This window comes from Mastomys coucha, unplaced genomic scaffold, assembly GCF_008632895.1.
Source record: "Mastomys coucha isolate ucsf_1 unplaced genomic scaffold, UCSF_Mcou_1 pScaffold23, whole genome shotgun sequence".
NCBI lineage: Eukaryota > Metazoa > Chordata > Mammalia > Rodentia > Muridae > Mastomys > Mastomys coucha.
In genome coordinates this window covers 89302624-89328130 of record NW_022196906.1, presented here as the reverse complement: position 1 = coordinate 89328130, position 25507 = coordinate 89302624, and the positions used below count along the sequence as shown (strand labels likewise).

Sequence of the window (25507 nt, the reverse complement as noted above, 5' to 3'; positions counted from 1 at the left end):
TTTTTGGTTATCACCACTTTTTGAGTGACTTTCTCACCATGGTGACAAGCTTGACTTGTAGAGTTCATCTCAGAATGGGGAGATTCTTGCTTGTTGTAAGGATTTTTTCCCTTCCATTTTCCAAGCGCGAGGATACTTGATGCAGTTTTTGTTCTGGCCACCAAGTATGTAGAGGATATGTTCACCTGATGTGCCCGGTCTGATTGGATCCCTGGGTCGACTCAGTTTTAAACCCAAAGTAGCATTAACTCTCTTGAAAGGCTTGTGCGTGTTAGGCAAGAGCCTCCTCTGGAAACACATCACATGTGTGTGTGTTAGTTTTTGCATATGCTAGCTCTATTCAGTACTGGGTTTCATTGGGATCTTCTTAGGCACATGTAGAATGTATATTCGTCCTCTCTGACTCCAGCTGGCCACCTTCTTCCCAGCCCTAACTCAATACTTCTTTTGTAAGCCCTAGATCACAGCAGTTTTAAACTTCTTAGGTGGTAGAGTTTATTTCCATTGATGTCTTTCTTACCTTTTCCTCTGACTTAAACAATCAGGTTTAAGTCAAAGGTGTGCATAATTGGCCTCTTGTGATTTGCTTCTAACTCAGGTGATTTTTAGTAGCAGTTTACATTTGGGAATGTTTTAACATCAAGCCAAATGCATTTTATTACTGACGTAAGATGCACGCCTTCTTTCTCGCCCACCGTGCAGTGAATCCCCTTTCTCTGTCCCTGAAGTCCTTGATCGGACCTCATAGTATTCAACACTGTTGCTCACTATCACTTAATAGAAATGAACAAGTATGTTCTTGTCAGTGCGATAAGGGCTGTGAATGCAGTTTGCCTACTGAGACTTTCTGTTTTCAGAGGAAGAAAAAGTGGCTTTTGTTAACTGGATAAACAAAGCTCTGGAGAATGACGCAGACTGTAGCCACCTTCTACCCATGAACCCCAACGATGGCAGCCTTTTCAAGTCGCTTGCAGATGGCATCCTTCTTTGGTGAGCTGAACACAGGAGCCGTGCTGTCCCAGCGAGGGGTGTTCCCTGGACACTGAAGTCCAGAGGATGAGTTAGTCATGATTGCCCTGAAATTTAAGGGCTGTGTGCTCTTCAGCATTTCCCCTATGATGTAGTATTTTGTGGTGTCTTTTGTATCTATTACCACCATGCCATGGAGCTTCTGAATCCGTTACTGCAATTGTAAAATGTTGACATGGTTTTTCTTTTCACTTCTCCATAAGAGTGCTGACTGGGGTGGGAGCATGGGGGCAGGCTGCAGAAGGAAGACATGCCTTCATTAGACCCATCAGTTTTTCATTTCAGCTTCTGCTCTTTTCCATCTTCTTCGCACTATACTGTAAACTTTCTAAGCGAGCGCATCTATCTGTGTCATATTTACCACAGGTACATAGTCACAGCATACTTCTTTTTAAAAAGACACTTTAAGTTCAACTTCTTTGTTTTCTTTGTGTGTATGTGTGTGGGTGTGTGTTTTGCTTGCATGCATATGTACAGCACCCATGCTTGATGCCCGTGGAGGTCAGAAGACGGTATTAAATCCCTGAAACTGCAGTTTAAGATGCTTGTGAGCCACCTTGTGGGTGCTGGGGCTTGAACTCTGGTCTTCTTCAAGACCAAGAAATGCTCTTAACTTCTGAGCCATCTCTCCAGTACCAAGTCCCAGCACACATCTTTATACAATGCAAGTGTCTTTATTTTTTTTTTTTTAATTAAAAAACCATATAGTACAATTACAAAGTAGAAAATGTATATCACAAATACTCACGGCACCTGTGACTAACTCAGCACCTGGCATGTTGTCTTCAGGGTTGTTTTTTCTTTTTGTTTATTTATTTAAAAAGGCAACAAAATCCCTGGACCTTCCTACAGATATAGGAAATCACTATCTATAAAATATACCTTAGTCTTCATTTATAATTTTTATCTCTTCCCTCAACTTTTAGAGAATTTCTGACTATGAGCCAAAACTACTTTCTTATTTTTATATTCTGAAACATAGAGACAAAAATCCATATTTTTTTCTTTTTAAAATGTCTAAATTTTTTTTTTCCTTTTTAATTTTCAAGACAGTTTCTCTGTGTAGTCCTGACTGTCCTGGAACTCGATACATAGACCAGGCTGGCCTCAAACTCAAGAGATCTACCTGCCTCTGCTTCCCTAATGCTGGGATTAAAGGGTGTGTGTCACCACTGTCCAGCTAAAATGTCTAAATTATTGAAGCCTTCAACCAAGGCATTTGCTCCTTCATAGTGTGTTGACTTCCATGGAAGGCAGCTGTTTCAGGATTTGTTTGAGGTAGCTAAATGACCATCTGAGAAAACAGTGAAGGTCCCCATGCAGCGAACAGAGGTGGGCTACTGTAGAGGGCAGTGATGTGCTCAGACAGACAGTTGTCTTAGGTTTTCTTTTTTCTTCTTCTTTTTTTTAATTATCTACCTATTATTATTTATATGAGTACACTGTAGCTATTTTCAGACACACACCAGAAGAGGGCATCGGATCCCCGTTACAAACGGTTGTGAGCCACCATGTGGTTGCTGGGAATTGAACTCAGGACCTCCAGAAGAGCGCAGCCAGAGCTCTTAACCACTGAGCCATCTCCCAAAGAGAACTGTCTTAGGTTTTCTAATGAAGCTCCTGACATGAACAGCAGTTCAGTAAGATAGAAAGACTATTCTTTTCTAAAGTAACCAATCTGACTCCTTGCCATGGTGAATTAAAACATTTCTAGAAAGTTTCAGCTAAATGGTTCCTGTTTTCTCTTCAGCAAAATGATCAACTTATCTGAACCAGATACAATTGACGAAAGAGCCATCAATAAGAAGAAGCTCACTCCATTCACGGTGTCGGTGAGTACCTGCCTCTTACCAGTAATATGTGACTGTGCTCAAAACTGTCCATGGTCCTGGGGATTTAAACATAACTTGTCATCTTAAAAAATGTGAAAAAGATTTTAGTGCTTCGAATTGAAACCAAACTACATTTTTACAATAGAATACATTAAGATTTTAAAGTATTTTGGATAAATTTCTTTGTTGAAGGTAATAGTACTAGTTTTCATTACAGTTGTTATTTTATTGATGATCCTTGGATGCCAGTGTCCATTCACTCTCCTCTCTTCCTCCTTTTCTCTCCTCCTTCTTTTCCTCCCCCTCTTACCTTCTCCTTCCATCCTCCTCTCTTCTTTCTCTTTAGATGGTACTGTCTGCCTCCTTTTTCTCCTCCTCTTTTTCTTTTTTTCTTTTCACACAGGGCACATGGCAGGCTAGCCCAATCAAGGTCAAAGCAGGTCAAAGAGAGTGCCGTGTAGTTAGAGCAGGCTTCACTAGTTCACAAACTGTTTATTCTTTCTGTGCTAAGTTTTCCTTAGAGGCTAACCAGAGTCTGAATTTATAGTCCCCAATTTTCCCTTTTACACCTGTTAAGCAAATACTCGACAATTAATATTCACCAAGTATTTTAAAACATATATGAGCTGAGCGTGGTGGTGCACATACTTAATCCCAGCTCTTGGGAGACAGAGACAAGGGGATTTCTGTGAATTTCAGACACACTGGGGATATACAGAGATACCCCGACTGGAAACCAAACAACTAAACAAACCATTGTGTGAATTATTCCCCGACTTTTCCCAGGAATTTTATAATGAGGTGTATATACTATGAGATCAGGAATGTGCAATTCTTGATTTTGCTAAAATTATATTGCCTGTCTTTTTTTTTTTTTTAATTTTGATCTGAGAAGAATGTTTATTTTCTATTCGCACTTTTGGCTCTAATTTAGCCTTGGTGTTAGACAAGAAAAGAGGACCAAATGAGACGTAACAGTGACCCTGTCTTCAAGTCACAATCTGATATTTTGAAAACTTTTGGGAAAGGTATAGAATACACACTCCTTTATATTAATGCAAAAGACGTCCTATAATCATTGTAATCATACTCATATTTTCAACCTGTGACAGTATCAGTTAAACTCACTCTACAGGATAAAAAGTAAACTATGATTATTGTTTCTGACTTAGAACGAACAGATCATTGCAGAAATGACCTATACCAAACTTTGGATAAGTCAAAGTTACTTAGTGAGAAAAATATATTGCCTGTCTTCTAAAGCAAACTATGACGTTAGACAGTGATAGACGACTGATTTTGAAATGGGAAAAGGTGTTCCTTTTTATTGTTGTCCTTGAGAAATGGAAAACCTGGTGCTGAGTACAGGACTTTCTTGCCCCTTCTTGATAACAAGCCCATGATGTTGCATCCACCCAGTAGAAATACCATTGTCGAAGACCATTTCCAACACAGTCACCAAGAGATTATCTTCTCTCACATTTTGTGATAGGCTTTTTAGTAAATGAGTGTGAATACTGAAAATGTTTACGTCTGCCTTCCTTTTTTTTTAGAAATACACAGGTCATAATTGTTTATGGCACTGAACATGGAATCCAGCATTTCCTGTGGCTTTTATAAACTTACTGTTGATGAACTGTTAGACTTTCTTTAACACTTCTGTGGAGTACCTTAAATAACATGAAATATCTTGTGATTAATTCACAGTAGCTACAGAAAGGAGCTGAGGGGCTCAGTATATCATGCGGCTTTGTTTTTAGAGACAACATTTTCCCAATGCGATTATTAGTCTGAGCCTTTAGGATGCTTGAGAGAACTGATGTAAAATGGGAAAACAGTGGGGATTTTTGAGGAAGCATTACCGTGGGTGTTAACTCTGTCTTGGTTGTTTAAGATTTTAGGGTCCAGAGCAGAGGATCTATTCTAGAAAGTTACTGTTGTGATGTTGGTGCCTGATGGAGTGGGAGGCGGGGGGGAGGAGATGTTTGAGGGTTGTCTGGGTAACACCGAGGCCAACGTCAACAAACAAGTGCACTACTAATTTCCTATGAAACTCTCGATTTGCTATAGAAGACAGAATTGTGGCCTACCATTTCCCACCGTATGACAGCAGGGCCATGTGATGCCATGCTACAGAGAGCTGAGTAAGGATAGTGATTAATATGTGGTGGTTATAAAGCTAGGGGAAATGGACAAACCAAGAAAAGGAGAAGGCTCTTCTTCTTCTCGTCTGTGATTTTGTTTGTACCAGAGTTGGGGCCTGAACACAGAGGGTGATCACTGAGTGAAATCCCCAGCTTCAAGACTCCTTTGTGACCCTGAAATGTCTAATCTAGGAAAGATGAGGAAGGCTTGGGAGACGGCTCGGCTGGTAAAGCAGTTGCCTCGAAGGAATGAGGGCCTGAATTCAGTGTCCAGAATGCACATTTTTAAAAGCTAAATCTTGGCGATGAGAGCTTGTGATTCTGTGGTAGAGAAGTGGGGGCAGGCAGATCCCGAGGCTCCATGGCTGGCAGCTATGCCTCCCTGATGAGGTCCGGGCCAATGTGAGACTCTGTTTCAAGATGAAAGTGGATGGTTCCTGAGGAATGACACCTCAGGTTGTTCGCCAGCCTCCATATACATGTACCCGCACAAACATGCCCAATCATACACACGAGCACACATGTCCACATAAACATGCACATGTGCACAAAAAGATGATATGAGAGTTGGCACGGTGGCTCAGCAAGTAAGGGCTCTTGCTACCAAGTCAAATAGTCTGAGTTCAGTCCCTGCAACCCATATACTGAGCCATCAACCTGGCCTTGTTCTTAAGATGTCTAAAAATTGTCTTATTCTCTACTAGCCTAGAGCAGTAATGTTGACTTTGTCAAATGCAAACTACTATTTACTTGGATACACGTGACAACTTCTCCAGTTATATTACATGTAAGACATTTTCTATCCTTGTATTGCAAACATCAACAAAACCAAACACCAAAAAACACAACATCAGCAGTAAACCTTAAAAGCTGATACCCTCATATTGCCACCAAAACCTGTTGATAAGACAAAGCTGGGTTTACAGCTTATTGAAATAAGAGGAGATCCCCATCTACAAAGCTTTAATTGTGTCTTGGAACTGGGAAGGTAAAGGCTGCATCTGAGGGTCTGAGGATGGTTTAAGAGGAGGGAAGCATATGATGATCCTGATTCAGACTGGGTAAGGAGATCAGCATGGTATGAGGCTATATGTAGAAGCAATGGGGGGCCTTTGAACTGGGGAAGTGACAGATTCTTAGGTAATAAAAAGATCTTTTTAATAGGTCTTTTAGTCTTATAGAAAAGACTCTTGCAAGAAAAAAAAACCATATTAATGAAGACAGAGTACTAGCTAATTCATGGCAGTAGAGACAAGAGGAGCAGCACACATCACCCCTGAGTAGAGAGTAGTGGGGTGGGGTCCATGTCCAGACTGAGAACAGTGGTAAAGTTGTGGCTCTTAGGGTTACCATCAATTCTGTGCCCTTGCATCCTCCTTTTGAACACAGGTCCGTGGTGTCAACAAATATGAAATGGGTCATTGTGAATGTTGAGTCTGTTGTAATCCTTGCTACCCAGCTCTTCCCCTTTGCTGGTGCCTTCTGGGGAGCCACAAGTACCCAAGCCTTCCTTCTACTCTGGAAGGAAAAGCTAGGAAACTGTTAGTGGTCAAGCCTGAGTTTGCAGAGAGGATATCTCTTTAAAATTGTATTGATTTGGCTTTGGGTATTTAAAAGCATCTGAAGCTATTAAATATTTTATAAGCTTTTGCTGACAGTATTTGCCAGATACTGACAGCACTTCCGTGTTTGAAGTGAATTATGAAGTTATAAATAAAGATGTTGAAGGTCTTCTTGTTCTGCTGCTGCTGTGGGGAGAACTACACAGGCAAGAAGGTTCACCATTACACACGCAATGTCCGTACATTGTAACAGGAAGCCGCTGAGATACTCCACTATAAGATCTCTACAGTGTTGCTCTTTTTTTTTTTTTAAGATTTATTTATTTATTATATGTAAGTACATTGTAGCTGTCTTCAGACACCCCAGAAGAGGGCATCAGATCTCATTATGGATGGTTGTGAGCCACCATGTAGCTGCTGGGATTTGAACTCAGGACCTTCAGTAGAGCAGTCAGTGAGCCATCTCTCCAGACCCCAGTGTTGCTCTTGTTACCAGCACATGAGGTAGCTGTTACTGTCACCACTATCCAAGAGTATGTGACTTATCAGACCCGCTTGCTCATCCTAAAGTCCATCTTAGGACTCCATGAACTCGAAAGCGAATTGTGCATCCTTTTTGAAAGAAATGCTTCAGAGTAGAGACTTTACACAGATATAAAGTATTTTTTTTATTTACCCAACATTAATAAACCAGTAGTGCTGAAATTTCTAGAGGAAAATACCAGTAGAGTATGTTAAAAAAGGAAATATGATGTATTAATAACTTCCTTTGTTTGTGCATATGCAGTATAAGCCATGAGAATCCAGGTGGTAGCCAGTTGCAGGAGACAATGCCAGAGCCAGGTCCTGAAGCTTCCTATTGCCCCACAAAGCATTTGAACTCGACCCCCTCCTGTCCCTTCATGCCTAGTCCACCCTTCCCCATCCATCCATTTATTCAGTAAATGTTTATGGGCATATACCTCATGCCCAAGTGCTTGAGGAAAGCCACTAGCAACTCAGAGCTTTCGCTGTTGGAAGGCTCATACTTAGCTGATACAGGGATTGGGGTGTGGAATGCTGAGGTCGACTGCTGGGCTAGTATGAGTGAGACCCAGTGTTTAATCCCTAGTAGGAACAAACAAATAAATATATATAGGGATATAGCAAGAGACAAGCAAGTATGTTAATATTGCAAATATTGCATTGCCTTGTTTGCGTGTCTGGGCCTGAGGATTGCTTTGACTTTTTTGTTTGTTTGTTGCTTTGGTTTCTGAGAAAATATCTCATGTCACTCACCAGGCCTTCACCTTGACCTTGAATTCCTCTTGCCTTTCGATCCCACGTGTTAGATAACAGGCATGAACCACCTTGCTTGCCTGGTAATATATAATAATATAGAGAGAGGAGTGGAATTGGGGGAGTACTGTGTATGTGAGGTGATGCTGTTTTCTGATGTAGGATATTTGGAGAAGAAAGCAGATTAGGTATACGTGAGCAGAGTTTTGAAGCAGCTGGGTAGGCTAACAAGATTGGCTCAGAGGTAAAGGTGCTTGCTGCTACGCCTGACTCGTTGAATGGGAAATCCCACATAGTGGAAGGAGGAGAGAACTGACTCAAAACCAAAGGTCCTGTGTGGTTTGAGGAGAGAGAACGAGAGAAGTAAGAGAACAAGGGAGAAGGGGAGACTGTGAGTAACAGTGGTGACAGGAAGGCATGAACGGTTTTAAACCTGATGCCTACCTCAGTTTATGTGCCTACGGGACATCTGACATAGAGCACTCCTGGCAGTGAGTTGAGTAGAGGAAGTGAGGGAATGGCCTGAGTTAGGAAACCACTGGAGAAAGACATGTTTTCAGAGGTATTTTGGAGCATGACATTGGTATAAACTAGTGAGTGGATGTGGAAGGGCAGGAAGGGTCCTGCTTGGGCTTCTGGTTTTGGAAGAAAGGAGCAAGATTAAAGCTTGTTTCTAACAACTGATGCAGGAAGTGAATGAGAAGTGGTTTTAATAGGGATGGAGGAAGGTGGGGGAAGAATGGTAAGAAACGCCGATCGTCTTGGACATGCTGGGCTTATGGTGTTTTTAGAACACAGCAAACATAACCAAGGAGTTATACAGTTGTAGAGCTTGAGGAGACACAAATCTGAAATTCATTGCCCCGTGTACATAACAGTTAAAACTATTGACTTTTACTAGTAGCTTAGCTGTGTAAGGCTATATTTAAAAGTCTGAAAATTTTTTTCTTTTTTCTTTTTTGGTTTTTCGAGACAGGGTTTCTCTGTATAGCCCTGGCTGTCCTGGAACTCACTCTGTAGACCAGGCTGGCCTTGAACTCAGAAATCCACCTGCCTCTGCCTCCCAAGTGCTGGGATTAAAGGCGTGCGCCACCACGCCACAGATAACTTTGTGGGTATGATTTTAGAAATATTTTCTCACTCGTGTATCTCTTTTGGTAATTCAGGAAAATCTGAACCTAGCCCTGAACTCTGCCTCAGCCATCGGTTGCACTGTAGTCAACATTGGTGCTCAGGATCTCAAGGAAGGAAAGCCTCATTTGGTTTTGGGGCTTCTCTGGCAGATCATCAAAGTTGGCCTTTTTGCTGATATCGAGATTTCCAGGAATGAAGGTGAGAACATCAAAAATATTCCATTTCAGTTGAAGAAGCCTATGAAGGAAGAGCTTACATCTCCGTGTTTCCCTCTCAGCCTTAATTGCATTGCTAAAAGATGGCGAGGAGCTGGAGGAGCTGATGAAACTTTCTCCTGAAGAGCTGCTGCTACGATGGGTAAACTACCATCTGACCAATGCAGGCTGGCGCACCATCAACAACTTCAGCCAGGACATTAAGGTATAGATTTTTAAAAGTTACATTGTACTTTCTCTTTCTCTCTCTCTCTCTTTCTTTCTTTCTCTCTTTCTTTCTTTCTTTCTCTCTCTCTCTCTTTCTTTCTCCTCTTCTTCTTCTTCTTCTTCTTCTTCTTCTTCTTCTTCTTCTTCTTCTTCTTCTTCTTTCTTCTTCTTCTTCTTCTTCCCTCTTCTCCTTCTCTTCTTCCTCCTCCTCCTTCCCCTTCTTCTTCCCCTTCTTCCTCTTCCCTTTCTCTTTCTTCTCCTCTTCTTCCTCCTCTTCTTCTTCATCATTGTCATTGTTATTCACTATTATTTGTGGTGTGGGCATATGCTACAATGTGCATGGGGCATCCAAAAAACAAACTGGGAATCGGTTCTTCTGCTACCCTGTGGGCCCTGTAGATGGAACTCAGGACACCAGGCTCACACAGCAAGTACACGTCCCACCAAGCCATCACACTGGCCCAGGGTTTAGATTTCAACATTCAGAATTTCTTTCTTTCTTTCTTTCTTTCTTTCTTTCTTTCTTTCTTTCTTTCTTTTTTTTTTTACAATGAAATAAGGGTATGGATATAAGAAATAAGGGGTTCATACTTAAAATTGAATCCACAAAGATGCTTGGGGGATGAAAAAAAAAATGCAGCTTACCTTTTCCTGTCTGAATTAGGTGCTAATTCACAAAATTATTTAAAATTCACAAAATCTTTTAAAATAGTAAACCAGTTTATTGAAGTTCAATAGTCCAAATCCCCTTAAAATTCAGTTCAGTTCATTCAGACATTTAGTACGAATTTCCTGACTTTACCAGGTACAATGTTGTAGAGGCCAGCTTTTAAGATGACTACATTAGATGATTTAATCTAATGAGGTCACAGCCCGGAAAGGGCATGATATAATTTAAGGGAGGCATCAACTCGTTCTAAAGATGCCAGGAGAGCCTTCCAAGAGTTTGACTTGAGCCTTAGATGATACTGATGCTTTGAGATGTAAACACATGAGAAAGGTAAGCAGAAGGGCTTCCAGGTATAGGCAGCAGCATTGCTAGAATTTCTGGGGTGTAAAAGAGCAGTGCTAGACACCCCGAAGTATAGTGTTGTGTATTCAGAGGCCTTTGGGAACGATGCACTAAGTTGCTTAATATACCCTTTTGTTTTGACATGGGAACACTTTTTCCCCTAAAATTATTTATTATTTTACACATTTTAAAAATGCTGTTTCTTTTGTTTTTGAAGGACTCAAAAGCCTATTTCCACCTGCTTAATCAGATTGCTCCTAAAGGCGACCGAGGTGATGGGCCTGCCATAGCCATTGATCTTTCAGGATTTAACGTAAGTGAATTTCTAAACTAGGTTTACATATTCTCCCAATGGTGACACTCTGTCCATCCATCAGTGACCACTCACTCCCCCAATTGTGGCATTGTGTGGTCACCCACTCCCCCAATGGTGACACTGTATCCATCCCCCAATGGTGACATTGTATCCATCCAGCAGTGACCACCCACTCCCCCAATGGTGACATTATATCCATCCATCAGTGACCACTCACTCACCCAGTGGTGACATTGTATCCATCTAGCAGTGACCACCTACTCCCCCAATGGTGACATTGTATCCATCCAGCAGTGACCACTCACTCCACCATTGGTGACACTGTATCCATTTTGATGTCTGCATTGGTAACTTTTCATTGCTTAGTAGAAGTGACTCTCACTTCCTATGATCTCACTCTTTGTTGCTTACTGCTTGCTGTTTATTTGAGACAGTGTTTTAATATGTAGCCCAGGCTGGCCTGGGACTTACTTTGTAGTCCTTGAGCCCCTGAGTGCTGGGATTATAAGATCACCAGGATACTCTTCCTGTTTTCCTTCTTTTCAACTGTGGGTATAGAGGATGAGACAGGTTACCCTTGCTTCTAATGCTCTCTCATGATGGTCCACGGAGCTGGCTTACTGTTTAGTTTGGTTTGGGCTGTTTGGTTTGAAACTGTGACAAACTTCACATCACTCAATGCAACAGTAGCTTCACGTAGTGCATTAGTTCCTTGCTTACTGGTCTACCTTACCTTAGCATGCAAACTCCATGTTCCTTGATCACTGACTTCTCTTTAATACCTTCCATTTACTAGCTTCCCTTCCATTGGATGCTTTCCTTACAGGTCTGAAATCCTCGCTCCCTCTTTAACTTTGCACGAAGCTCATTATTTTGTATGTGACTCCTAGGACCTGCTTCTTATCTGAGATCTCTTTGCTCATGTTGTCATCTATCGTCATGCAGATACTTGTCATTCATTTGCTCTTCTGTGTAGTCATTTGGCTCATTTTCTTTCCAGGATTTTGCAGTTTTGAGGGGTGCTATTCTTTTAGCTCTCTCTTTAAAAAAATTTTTGTTTTTATTTTATATACATGGATGGATGTTTTAGTCTGCATGTATGTCTCTGCACCATGTGAGTTCCTGGTACCTGTGGAGGCCAAAAGAGGAAATTGGATCCCATGGAACTGGAGTTAAAGATAGTTTTGAACCTCCTTGTAGGTACTGGGAATCGAATACAGGCCCTCTACACGAACAGCTATTGCTCTTAACTGAGTCATTTCTCCAGTGCCACAAGAGACTTTAAAATATTTAAAATCAATGGGGAGGTTGATTGTGGCTCTTTCAGAGTCGGCTGTTACTTGCTGTATATGTGGAAATGAAGTTGCTTGTAAATATAATACTTATAAAATTATATTAATAAAAGTTTAATATTGACAATTTTTGTTTTAATTCTTGGTTTAGGAGAAAAATGACCTGAAGCGTGCTGGATTCATGCTCCAGGAAGCGGATAAGCTTGGCTGCAGACAGTTTGTCACTCCTGCAGACGTGGTTTCAGGGAACCCTAAGCTAAACTTAGCCTTTGTAGCAAATCTTTTTAACACATACCCATGCCTGCACAAGCCTGACAATAATGACATTGATCTCAACTTACTGGAAGGTACGTTCTTTCTGCTGTGAGTTGACTCCTGCATTTCTTACTGTGGTAATTATGTGTGTGTCCGGAAGTGAAGTCACCAAAAGTTCAAATGAACAGAGTATGAGTGCTGGTTTTGTTGTAAGAAAATGCTGGAATAAGTTGTACTTAGCTGCCATTTCTCCATTAGAGTTAAGGGAAAACTGTCAGACATTTAAAGGATTCTCCTGAACGATTCTGTAATGTAACTCTACCACCGACGTAGAGAATGAATTATCTATTAGAAGAAGTAACCCTTGCTAACATCTTCCCTGGGGACGCAGATTTGGCTTCCTTGTTGCTCTTTTTAATGTTTTTAGAGTACATGAAAGATGATCATATTCATTACTTGTGTGTAGGTGCTTGTTATCTGTCTGATAATATAATACTTTCCTGTTTTGCTTCATGAAATGCAGATTTGACCCCTCCTAATGTAGGTACTGTATTTAGTACTTTTCTATATCCTATAAATATATCCGTCCTGAGTTTTCCTTTTACTAGTGGCATTTATTCTTCCCATCTGGGTTGATAGTTACTGCTTTGCATTCTCATGCTGTGCTGTCTTAATATGCCTACAGGATGAATGACTGCAAGCAAGAAATGCAAATGGAATTTAACCACGTAGAGCAAGGCTTTGATTATGTTCACTCTACCTAATTTGCCTTCTATAATGATGGGATATTGCAGCAAACATATTAGAGTCGAGTTTTGGCAATTAGACTTCATGGTTTGATGAAGTCTTTGTCTCTCTCCTGTGACAAATCTTAGCTTTTATCATGTGTCTTTGAAAGGATCTATGGATCACAACACATTTCATTTCATACTGTTCGTTACATATTCTAAATGTCATTGAAGCTTACAACATATGAATTGTCTTAATGACAAAAATATTCTCAATAACTAGTTCTTTCTCCTCATCTCTGCTACCTAGATTGTCTCCCACTTTTCTCCACTCTCATATCCTCACCCCATGAACACTGCTAATATTGAAATGAAGAGTAGAAACAGTGCCCTTGAGAGGTGCGGGAAGGAGAGCCAGCCCTGGGACTTAGTCGCCGCGGTTTGGGAAGCTAGGAGAGTTTTACATTGCACTGTGTGCTCTTCCCAGCCCATTCCTACTGTCTTGCCTGTGAGACGGAGTGAGTCGGCTTCCTAGTCTTTTTACCTTGGGTTGCCTGCTACAAGCAGAGTTCCAATGGCCTATCACTTTGTGATTACAGTATCACAACTAATGACATTTCAGATTAAAAAAATAATCATATTTTAATTATAGTGATAGAAATTTAAATATATAATTATATAATTAATTTAATACACTGTTTCTGAGAGCCCTGTCAAATAACTACTATATTCTCTACAAAGAATACAGAACTGACAGTAAAAATAGCAAAAACATAGATTTCAGGTTTTTTTTTTTTAAGCAAAGAAAAAAAATTAGAGTTAAAAAAGCAGAACTAAAAAATTCAGGCAAAAAGGAAGACTCTTTTTTTTTTGAGTCTGGAAAATTTCAAAATCCCTGTGTGTCTTACAGCAGAAGGCATTGTTTAGAGTGGCATATGAAAAATGATCTGCTTTTTATAGTTACTGAACTCTTTGCTAAATACCCTTCCCAACTTGCTCGCTCTCCTCTTTGTCATGTGTGGGGTTTCTTGGCTGGTGTTCAGCATGCTTTTGAGAGTTTTTAGTGTGAACACGGTTGCTACATATTTCCTCTAGTATTTCCTCTACTCGATAAAATACTGTGGGGAATATCTATCAACCTTCTTTATTTAGAACATATGTATGTCCTGACGAAGCTACAAAGATGACTTGACTTGAACTGTCATTGGATTATTTTCCTCAGTAAGTTTGTTTTGACAGATCCTTATGAGATTTTGACCTTATCACATCCAAAATTCATATACTAGTATAATATAAAATTCTCATTGGCAGAGAATTTTTGCCTCCAGGGAACTACTGAAATTTAAAAGCCCAATCAAGTCTTCCTGCATATCAAATTGTGCCAAACACATATGCTGCATACAGGGAGACTACCTGAGACTTCAGTTGTGATGCTAGAAACTGCATACACCATACAGTTAGGAAGACTTTGTTTCCACCATTGAATATCTGTGTAACATCTGTGAGCCTTGGTCTGGTTTTCATATAATATAGATCACAAGTAATAATGTTTATTCTGAAGAATCACAGAGGAGGTTGGATGTGATCATGAGTAAAAGTATTTACTCTGCACCATGTGCTTAGTAATGGTCAGGGTGGGAGAAGAAAAGCACATGCCAGTGAGTGTGGAGTATGGTATTTCTTCTTCTGTCTTCTTAATAATGTATTTTAAAAATATAAACTTGTATTGAAACCTTTGCCAATTTGACTTGAAAATTAAAAAGAATATAGTCCTTTCAGGAACATTAGAAATTAAGTTTTTTTTTTTTTTTTTTTTAGTTACACAGTTGCCTGGGTTGTCCATGATCTCAAAGCATTTTTAGTCTGCAATACATATGTTTTTGAAATGCTTTACTGTGGCTCCTGCACCACTGCATAGTGCTTGTAGCTTTGAGCATCTGCTTACCAAGATGACTTAAGTGGCACTAGGTAAATAAATGCTCACTTAGAGAAATCTATTTTACTTTCCATGTGTTAAAAATCAAAATAACATAATTAGTTAAGAGCAGGGAAAAATACAAAACTCTAAAACTTATAATAGTTTCCAAACCTTAGAAATGTAATCTTAATGTCTTTTCAAATATCCATTGCATCAACAGTTTCAATGGGATTTGAAAATCTTAGTCAAAATTGTAACGTCCCATCTTTTGTAGTTTAAAACCATAATTTGGATTTTCCTAGCTAGAAACAATGTAAACATTTTCTGATTACTGGAAAAAATGTATTTTCATACTGTATCAGTAAGTTAGAGAAAGAACGAAAAGGCAAGTACAAGTCATGTGTGTCAAGCATTGAACATAGCGTGCTTATATTATGTCGTGTAGGAAATAGTTCAGGGGTCACCCACACTGGCCTATGTGTAGAAGTGACAAGGTTTTAGCTTTGGGGAGTTTGGAATAAGATACTGTCTAAGTTATTTTATTGTCCCCCAGCTTTGTCAAAGACTAAGAAGAAATGTAGTCACTTAGGACCGTTTACTCTCTGTAGATTTCTGTAAGTCAGGGATAGCAGGGAGAGCTTCCATCTCTTCCCCACGCTGTGTATGCCATACTCGTGGTTGGTTTTTGTTTTGTTTTGAAATATATGGTGTACACCAGGGAAACAGGCTAAACCACTGAGGTGGTCTGTGGGGTCCAGGGACTTACTGTGATGGACGTCTCTCAGAACAGAATGAATGACATGCCGTGTGTGGGTGGTCTGTGCTCCTCAAGGATTTTCAACAATAGTGATCTAAAGTAACTCAGAAAGCTGGGAAAGGTTGACACCCCTCACTGCATAGTTTTTGCACCACCTGAAATCTTCTCTCCACTTTATTATTGGGTATAAAGTGTAGATCTGTGTACCCAGGAAGTTTCCTGTCTAGCCATAATCTTCTCAAATGTGGAAGAGAGCGTTTGAGGAAGGTGGCGTATTTCAGTCCATGTACAGTACCCGTACCACGCCTGCTAAGATTGGCTTTGTGTTTGACCAAACGAGGTCCCTACTCTGTACTATTTAAGTTGCCTTATACTATCTGTTACATCCATGGACAGAAAACCCATGGCTCAGTAGTAGTTCACAGACCCCAAATAAGGGAACCTAGATGGAGAGAGAACAAATGGAGGCTTCCTACATAGTTGGGATGAGAAAAAAAAAACCTCCCCTTAAAGAAATCATATGTCAGAGAAAGAGGCCAGTTTACCCCTATCAGAGTGCTTTAAGAATAATTCCGAATTATTTTGGCCTGAATCATCAGTGTAGACTTCTGTCTACTCTAGGAGAGAGCAAGGAAGAGAGGACATTTCGGAACTGGATGAATTCACTGGGGGTGAATCCGTACATCAATCATCTGTACAGGTAAAACACCGGACCGTGGCTTAGCCTTGCCATCCTGGCTTAACTTCTTAAGTTTCAACTCTAGTTTCAACATGAGAATATTTTCTCAAATCACAAGAATTTAGTCAACATTTGGAATGCTGGGAAGTGGCGATCTGTTTTTTTCTTTTGTTTTTGTTTTTTTTGTTTTTTTTTTTTTTGTTTTGTTTTTTTTTTGTTGTTGTTTTTTTGGTTGTTTTTTTTTAAGTGTTGTATAAAAAGACAGTATGATAATAATAGTATTTGATTATGATATAAGTAAATTTCCAAATGTTTACAGTAGTTCATCATAAAAATAAGAATTATTTCAGCACTAAGGTTTAAAATAACAGTAATATCTAATAAATTATTCTCATCTATATATCTTTATTTTTCACTATGATTCATAGTTTTTATTTATTTTTTATTATACCTTATTTATACTGTAATTTTCACACATGACTTTTCTTACTTATAGAAATAATTCATTTTCCTTGTAACTATTTTAACTTTTTCTTATTGTTTGAAATTAAAATTAATTTTATTTTTTCAAAACTGTTGTTATTCTTTGTTATAAATCTCCCTACTTTCTCTCCACCCCCTCTCCACTGTACTTGTCCTGCTTGATTCTCTCCAGTCCCTCCCTCTTTTCCATCACGCCTTTTCCCTGTTCATGTCCTACATGGGTTTTCATGGATAGATGTAAGTCTAGATCCGCACATGAGAGATGTGCAGTTTGCCTTCCTGAGTCTGCTCACTTCTTGGAACACCACACTCTACATTTGCATCTACTTTCCTATGTGTGTCTTATTTTCATGCAAGGTAACAACAAGGGCACAACACCTAAGGTCTTGTGGGTGGCCACGTGTACATACATATGTGTACACATACCCCCACTTTACATGAATGAATATGCATGCACACACTAAAGTTAAAAGAGGATTAAGATTTGTTGAGACTCAAGGTAACTTATAGACTTCAAGAACACTAAAGTTTTCAATGGTTAAAAGAAGAGAATTGACCAAATGTTTAGTTAAAATATGTTTGGTTATTATTGTGATATTCTTCTATGTGATATTGGTAAAGGCCTTCAAGGCATATGCATTTTTTTTTTCTTGAGAAAGATAGCTCACTTTCAGAAGATGTTCAAAAGTAGTATCATCTTAAAGGGAACCTTTGGAGATAGAAAAGCAACAGCCAAGCATCTAGTTAGCTCCAGTAGCATGTGCTTGTGAACTTGGGTTTGGATTTTATTCCTAGTTCACCCTTAGCACTTGGTTCCCCACCTACAGTGTACTCAGCACAGTGTACTCAGTTGGTGTCAAAGCAACTAGACTAACGCTGATCTTGAAATTTAGTTTCAGAAATATTCATCCTTGAACTTTTTTTTTTTTGAGATTTTTTTTTTTTTTTTTTTTTGAGACAGCCAGGTATCCCTGGCTGTCCTGGAACTCACTCTTTAGACCAGGCTAGCCTCAAACTCAGAAATCCGCCTGCCTCTGCCTCCTAAGAACTGAGATTAAAGGTGTGCACCACCACTGCCTGGAAGGTCCTTGAACTCTTCTGTCATCAGTTGGTTCTGGAATTTATTGTGAAATCCCTGGAAATTATGCAGCTCTTGGAGCCTCAGGTTTCCATTGTTTGGAAAATTAATAATAATAACAATAACAACAACAACAACAACAACAATAATAATAATATCATAGTATATAAGGAGGGTGAATTCATTTAAACTTGAAAAAAAGAAAAACTCATGAAATAGGTGAGATTCCGGAACTCAGAGACGTTAGTGATTTCTTTTTGCATACAGAGTGCTCATGTGCTTTTCCAGTCAGATGATGATGACATTGTGTGCAGGTGTCTTAATGCTAGATGTCTCCATAGCTCAGCACAGAGCTGAGCTTCAACCATTCACTGCTGCATGGTGCACGCTCAGAGAAGGAGCAGAAACCGAGAGCGCCAGTATGTAAGCGGCTGGGGGAGAAAAGCCACACCTTCAGTCCTCCACAGAGCTGCTACCTAAAACACATCCATGCTGCTTTATTTCCTTCACATCAAGAGCTGAAAACGGGACTCCACAGACAGACTACTGCAAGCTTCTCAGAGAACTTGTTTTTCTGATTCCACAGTAACAGTATTCTTTAGTATTTTTGCATTCAGAACTCTTACTTCCTTGTAAATTCCTTCCTCTGAACTTTTATTATTGGACAGGAACAGCTACCCACTGAGTAGCTGTAATTTTCCTATGACTGTTTTTAAAGCTACTAAAAATCTTATATATAACACACGAACTCATTCTGTTTTACAAGTTTCAAACAATAAAGTATATGGAATGAATAAAAATGTAATTCCCCCTGTTCCCTCTCATTCTCCTTTTTTTTTGCTCACAAGTAATCACTTTTTGCAGTCCAAATACACACACACACACACACACACACACACACACACACATATAAATGGCTAATTTTTTAAAAAGATTTATTCTCCTTCCTGTGTCTCAGAGACAGAAGATAAGATGGCAGTCTTGGAATGTCCTGTTGCTGTGAAGAGACCCAATGACCATGGCAACTCTTATAAAGGAAAGCATCCATAGGGGCTTGCTTACATTTTTATTTTTATTTTATTTATGTGAATACACTGTAGCTGTCTTCAGACACACCAGAAGAGCGCATTGGATCCCATTACAGATGGTCATGAGCCACCATGTGGTTGCTGGAATTTGAACTCAGGACCTCTGGAAGAGCAGTCAGTGCTCTTAACCACTGAGCCATCCCTCCAGCCCCGCCTAATTTTTTATTAAACAAGATCAAACTATATCTGCCAGTTCCTTTTAAACACTTAATGCATCTTGTAGAACATTTTATATCAGTCTTTTCAGACCAAATTTAATATATCTGATGATATCCTAAGAGTTTATAGCAAGGCTAGTTGACTCAATAGTATATTTTTATAATACTAGACACTGAAGTTGTTTTTGAGTTTATAAAAACAGTGGCAACCCAAATCTTCATATGTGTGCATGCGTATGAGTGCGTATATAGGTACAAGTGCCTCAGAAACATGAAAAAGATACATAGCCACCTGTAGTCCGTTTAACAGTAATAGCCCTGTTTCCCCTTCCTGATACGCGTTCCCTTCCTGTTTCAGTGACCTTGCAGACGCCTTGGTGATCTTTCAGCTCTATGAGATGATCCGAGTGCCAGTCAACTGGAGCCAGGTCAACAAGCCTCCCTACCCTGCCCTGGGAGGGAACATGAAGAAGGTGAGCGGAGGGGCTGTGACTTAAATCGTATGTCGCTCTGATAGGGAGCCAGTGGTTTAGTTTCTTAAATGTCAGTGTGTGGTTTGTGCCTGTAGATTTCTTTCAACTCAAATTGGGCTAAACTTAACGAGTTCTTTATAAGCTTGGCTATTAAGTGTTTAGAAAGAGGAAGACAGTCCTCGCAGGCAGACACTTCATTACACTGTTTTCATCTTCAGCGGGTTGTGGTACTTATGTTCTTTGAGATGTACCCTGAGTGCACTCTTCTGCTCTAATTGCTACGTTGTAACAGCGTGCTCCTTCATTTATGCAGCAGATAACATTTTGATTTCCTACTACCTGCACAGCACAGTGTGTGACAGAGAAAAGTACACGCCGGGAGATGGTGCTTAGGAAACCCTGCATAAACGAATGGTGATCTGTATACCAGGGACTGTGAACAACTGTGAATGAAATGAGAACTGTGGGGTTTTAAGCGACAAAGGCCACCTGTTAGCCTATGCTAATGGCATCATGTAGGGGGTTGGACAAAGGGAAGGAAATGGATAGTGGCGGGAAGGTATGTGGCTAAGAAATGAACTGTTTAGAAAAAGCGCTCATGTTTAGGACACTTCTAGAATCACTTTGGTACTATATAACAAGACTATTTAATACAATCCTTTGACCATATAATTTCAGCTTGTTGACTCATGGAAACCTAGAAAGTCAGGCTCAGTCAGGGCAGTGCTTGCTGGGCAAACATAAACACCCGTGTTCAGTCCCTACGACCTGTGTAAAAAGCCGGGCATGATGCTGTGTAGCCAACTTAAAACCACACGCTACCCCAGACGCCTCCACCTCTCCTATACACTAGCTCTAATCTGTGGTTTCCTATCCGTCACTGGTTGTATTGGCACCATCTTGGACTCTACACAGCAACCCTGTCTCCTTTCTTACCATCATCTCTACTAAGAATTTGCCTTTACTGAAACATGTTTCACACAGAAGCCATGAGTGTAGTTAATTGGAAAGGTTTCCTGTTCATCCTCACTGTCACTCTTCCTGTTCATATTGTTACATGTGTTACATGTTACTTTCATAAACTTTTAGAAATTCATTTAACTTATAATTATATACATCCCCATAATGCTTATTTCTACGAAATATGATAACAGGGATAACTATGGGTACTAGAATTATTTTATCTTTTTAGTAAAAAAAATAATTATATTAATTTTGAGTGTGTGGATCCTTGACTAATTTTTGAAATAAAAGCAATTATACTATTTTTCTTAGTGTTCATTCCAAAGTATATCTAATAAACACACCTTTCCCTATAATAAGTATAATAAGATTTTAAGAACTGGGGCTAGACAGATGGCCCAGCAGTTGAGAGCACTAGCTACTCTTCCAGAGGACCTGGGTTCAATCCAAGCACCCACATGCTGGCTCACAACCATGTTTAATTCTAGTTTCAGAAGATCTGATGTGTTCTCTGATCTTTTCAGACACTGTATGCACGTGGTCAAACACCCAAGTACTAAAATAAAAAGAGTAAAATAAAAAAGATTTTAGAGCATACAGTTTCACCAGGGCAGAAATACCTCAGGCGGAGCTGTGGTGATGGGTTAGTGGGTAAAAGTCCTTTCTACAAGCCTGAGGACCTGACTTCAAATCCCAGGAATTCACATATAATCTAGACAGATAGAACCAGTGTCTATAATCCCAGTACCCTATAGAGAAGTAGGGGTGAGGAACCATGCTTCGGGAATGCAGAAAAACAAGCTGGAAGGCAAGGACTGATGCCTGAGGTTGTTCTCTGACCTCCACATGTGTGCCGTAGTGTGCATATGCCCCATTCATTAAATGTGCACACATACATAAATACATACATACATACATATCTACAACTATAATCACAAAGAGAAAAATTGTAAAGTGAAAAATGAAAAGCCTACCTCTGTACATTCATCACTAGACGATGACTGATAAGAAGCCTCCATACCTCTGTGCATTCATCACTAGACGATGACTGATAAGAAGCCTCAATAGAGACTGGACCAAAACATTTTAGAAAGGGCTTAATGGATTCCTATGACTAGAATGATTTCCTTGGTGTGTGTCCTAGCTATGTTCTGTTACTGTGAAGGGACACTATGACCAAGGCAACTCTTATAAAAGAAAGCATCTAATTAGCATGCTCTCAGCTTCAGGGGGCTAGCCACTTACCATCATGGTGGGAAGCAGACAGTCGTGGCGCTGGAGCAGTAGCTGAGAGCTTTACATCCTGATCCACGGGCTGCAGGGAGAAAGAGAGGTGCTGGGCTTGCTGTGGGCTTTTGAAAACCTTGGTACCCACCTCCAGTGACACACCTCCTCTAGGAGGACACACCTCCTGATCCTTCCAAACAGTTCAACTAGGGACTAAGCATGCTCATATATGCGCTTATGGGTGACATTACTCAAGCCACCACAGTGTGTACAAATCAGATTTTGTTGCAGTAGATGAGAACAAAGCTGAAGTGTGGTTCCATTAAGGTTATTTAGTTTTGCTTTTGGATGCTTGGATTGAACCTAAGGCCTTTCCGATACTAGGAAAGCATGCTACCACTGCGCTTCCCTTGTGTGACACAATTCTTTCCTGGACGACTTGAACAACCAATTTTCTCACTCCAGATAGAGAACTGATGACAAACGAAAGTGAGGACACCACCAAAGTCCAGATTGATGAACCAATGAGTTTTATTTATTGGGGTCATTTACAGGAGTGTGGGTAAGGGTTCTTTATAGAAATGTGGGTGAAGGGTTACTTACAGGAGCAGAAATGACTCAAACCCAGCTGTATCACAAGGCCCATTTGAGCATCAGTGATAGTTCATGAAACCCGAAATTTAGAGCTCACTGCCCAGCCTGAAGGGCGCTTAGCAGGTTGGACAGTCTCTTTTCGGGCGGCTCAGCTGTCAGGCTCATCTAAGTAGCCCAGTTACTCTGAGAGCGTCTCTCAGCAGTCCTTATGGATTATATAAGCTTGGGGAGGGAGGAGTCCAGGGCATCTGGTCAGTTTCAATGACTTCCTGAATTTGAGGAGTCCCCCCCCCCCCGGAATGTTCCCCTTAGAACACCCTGAGTCTTAAGAGACTTCCCTCCCAGGCAGAATATCTTATTTAGGAGGGAACTGTGGCACAACAGCCACATCCCAGACAGAGCCTTTGCTGATCAAGTGGTCAAGGACCTGAATGTTGAAGAATGCACAAAATAAAAGTGTTTAGCCATAGACTCTTCATTACTAAACTGTGTAAGCTGCAGTCAGGACTTCAGGGTCAGGCCATTTTCATAATTTAGGTCAATCCCATCCCTGTGAAGTGGGTGTCATTGTTTCACTTGGTTACTATGAAGTAAACTTTGGTCACATACAATGTCCTTGCTGTTACAGGAGATTGGACTCGTTGGCACAGTCTGGGAATGTTTTTTAAGATCTGTTTTTATACTAACAGTAAGCTTTGTGTGCTTATAGATTGAAAACTGTAACTATGCAGTTGAGCTGGGGAAAAATGAGGCCAAATTCTCTTTGGTCGGCATCGCTGGGCAGGACTTAAACGAAGGGAACTCAACTCTTACCCTGGCACTGGTGTGGCAGTTGATGAGAAGGTAAAGGCTTGTGTCTTTAAACCAACAGATTCCTCCAACAAACCATCTGAACCAAACATGTAGCTATTTTTGGAGTCTCATGAACATAACATACAATGTGAAAAAAAATTAATCCTGTAGAAGATTTGCTATTGGTTATATATTTTCAAAATTATAGTGGACTACTTTCTAGCAATATAATCGCTTAATACCTCTTAAATGGCTGTGTAAGGAGTTGTTTTACATTTTTAAAACACCATCTGCTAGTGTCTGGCTTTGATTAGTGAGCTTTATAACCTTGGAATGTAACTAAGTGCACACGCCAGGCTAACGTTAGGAATATTAGCTTTTGGAGACAGGAACTTGCCATCCTCCAGCTTCAGTCCCACAGGCGCTGCGGTTCCAGGTGGAAGGACCGCTTGGCTGTTCCTTAAGTGTTGATGTATGATATGTGTGAAAACAAATTCCATTATCCCCTTGTCTCAAGTTCATCGTTTCTGTTGCAGATACACGCTGAAAGTGTTATCAGACCTTGGAGAAGGTGAAAAAGTCAGTGATGATATCATTATTAAATGGGTCAACCAGACCCTTAAAAGTGCGAACAAGAGTACTTCTATTTCCAGCTTCAAGGTAATCGAGAAATTTTAAAGAATTATCTAAGTTTGATGGAAGGGAGTTTTAATGAGAATTACCTTAGTGAGGTTCAGAATTCTACTAGTATTAAGACCCCAGAAACATATGACCCAGGAATTTAGGCACCTCGCCTAGTGATAATTAGAATTCTTGTAGTTTTGATTGGTTATCTGTTGAACGCAAATGCAGGTTAGTGCATGTAATGTGGTAATCTGATGTTAGAAATAGCACTGAGGCAAAAATCCAGTTGTCAAATGTAAAAAAAGAATCTCGAAAGCGTTGGTTGTTTATATAGGACCTGTAATTTTTGTGCTCCCTAGCAGCGCTCTCTGAGTTGCATTGGGATCATGTTCAAGGCATACAGAGCCGGCCAAACCGATGCAAGTGGGGATTGAGAAAACGGGTAGGACACCAATTCTTCCCATCCGGCTTCATGGTGCACTTAACACTTTCCTCTGAGCATTTGTGGATGACTCATAAAGCACGGGAATGCAACCTGCACACACATACACACCCACTAATTCATGCATCCTCATTGTGTTTTGCTGTTGCATGCAAGTTGGTATTAGCTACAAATAAGCATGTCTGCTTGAACATGTTCATTCAGTGACCCTTGTGTTTGTGATTTTTATTATATGTTTTTAAAAAGCCCAGCAATTTTAAATTACCTTTAAAAGTGCCAGAAGATGAACCCTAAGTTATATTTAAAGATACCCATCTTTATTGTTTTCTCTGCCTTTGCTCTATGTATTTGACAGTGTTTGAGGGGAGCAGAAGTGTCATATATTGAGGAATTCAGTCACTTTACAAAAACGAAGGCTCCACATGGTTTTAGCAGAATAGGTCTTGGGAGAGATACTCCCTGGGTCCTACTCCAAGTACATCATTTTATCTTCTTTTATAACTTGGGAGACACAAGTAACACTATTGTTTGTTGATTTTTTTAAAACTTACTTTCAATTTGTGATTTGTTTCCATGCTTTAGATATGAAGAATATATTTTAAAATGTAAAATAGGGAATGTGGTATATTATAACATTCTCTAAATTGGTCATCTTTGAAAATATTATGCTAATGTTATACATGCTTGCATACTTACTAATACTTATTAAAAAGATAAAGATGATAGAATACTTGCCCAGCATGTAGGAGGACCTAGGTTTGATTCCTGGTAACAATAAGCAAATAAATATATAAGAAAGTAAGTAAGTAAATAAAGTGATCAAATACAATGAAGAAACATTTAGGGACACAGTAATATATTGAAGTATTACTATTCATTGTCTTAGATCTAGCTAAAGAAAAAGCCATCAAGTATAAGAAGTTTATTTAGCCTTCAGTGTTTAACATTTACATTAAAGACAAAACTTATAAAATGCATGCAGTACTACTATGGAGTAAGTTGTAAAATAAACCAGTACAAATGATTTTGTCAAGTGTACAGTCTGGCTAATCTCCCCAACTCATTGGTCAGTGAGGAGTGGGCAGAGAACACAGATTTGATGGTGGAAGATGGGCTTGAAGTACATTATACATTTTCATGAAATGGCCTTAAGAAACTCAATATAGCCGGGCGGTGGTGGCACACGCCTTTAATCCCAGCACTTGGGAGGCAGAGGCAGGCGGATTT

The 25507-nt window shown here is 39.9% G+C and overlaps 1 protein-coding gene across 7 annotated transcripts in view; it reads left to right on the top strand.

Annotated features, from left to right (window-relative positions):
• The window catches only part of Pls1 (plastin 1), a 94090-nt gene that overhangs the window by 62635 nt on the left and 5948 nt on the right, over positions 1-25507 (top strand). For all 7 annotated transcript variants that reach the window (XM_031344888.1, XM_031344887.1, XM_031344893.1 and 4 more), the window contains 10 exons: positions 858-990; positions 2780-2861; positions 9012-9177; positions 9257-9399; positions 10631-10726; positions 12173-12368; positions 16301-16379; positions 19524-19638; positions 23132-23265; positions 23751-23874. In XM_031344888.1, coding sequence (XP_031200748.1) covers positions 858-990; positions 2780-2861; positions 9012-9177; positions 9257-9399; positions 10631-10726; positions 12173-12368; positions 16301-16379; positions 19524-19638; positions 23132-23265; positions 23751-23874 — 1268 coding nt within the window. The remainder of the gene's footprint in view (positions 1-857; positions 991-2779; positions 2862-9011; positions 9178-9256; positions 9400-10630; positions 10727-12172; positions 12369-16300; positions 16380-19523; positions 19639-23131; positions 23266-23750; positions 23875-25507) is intronic.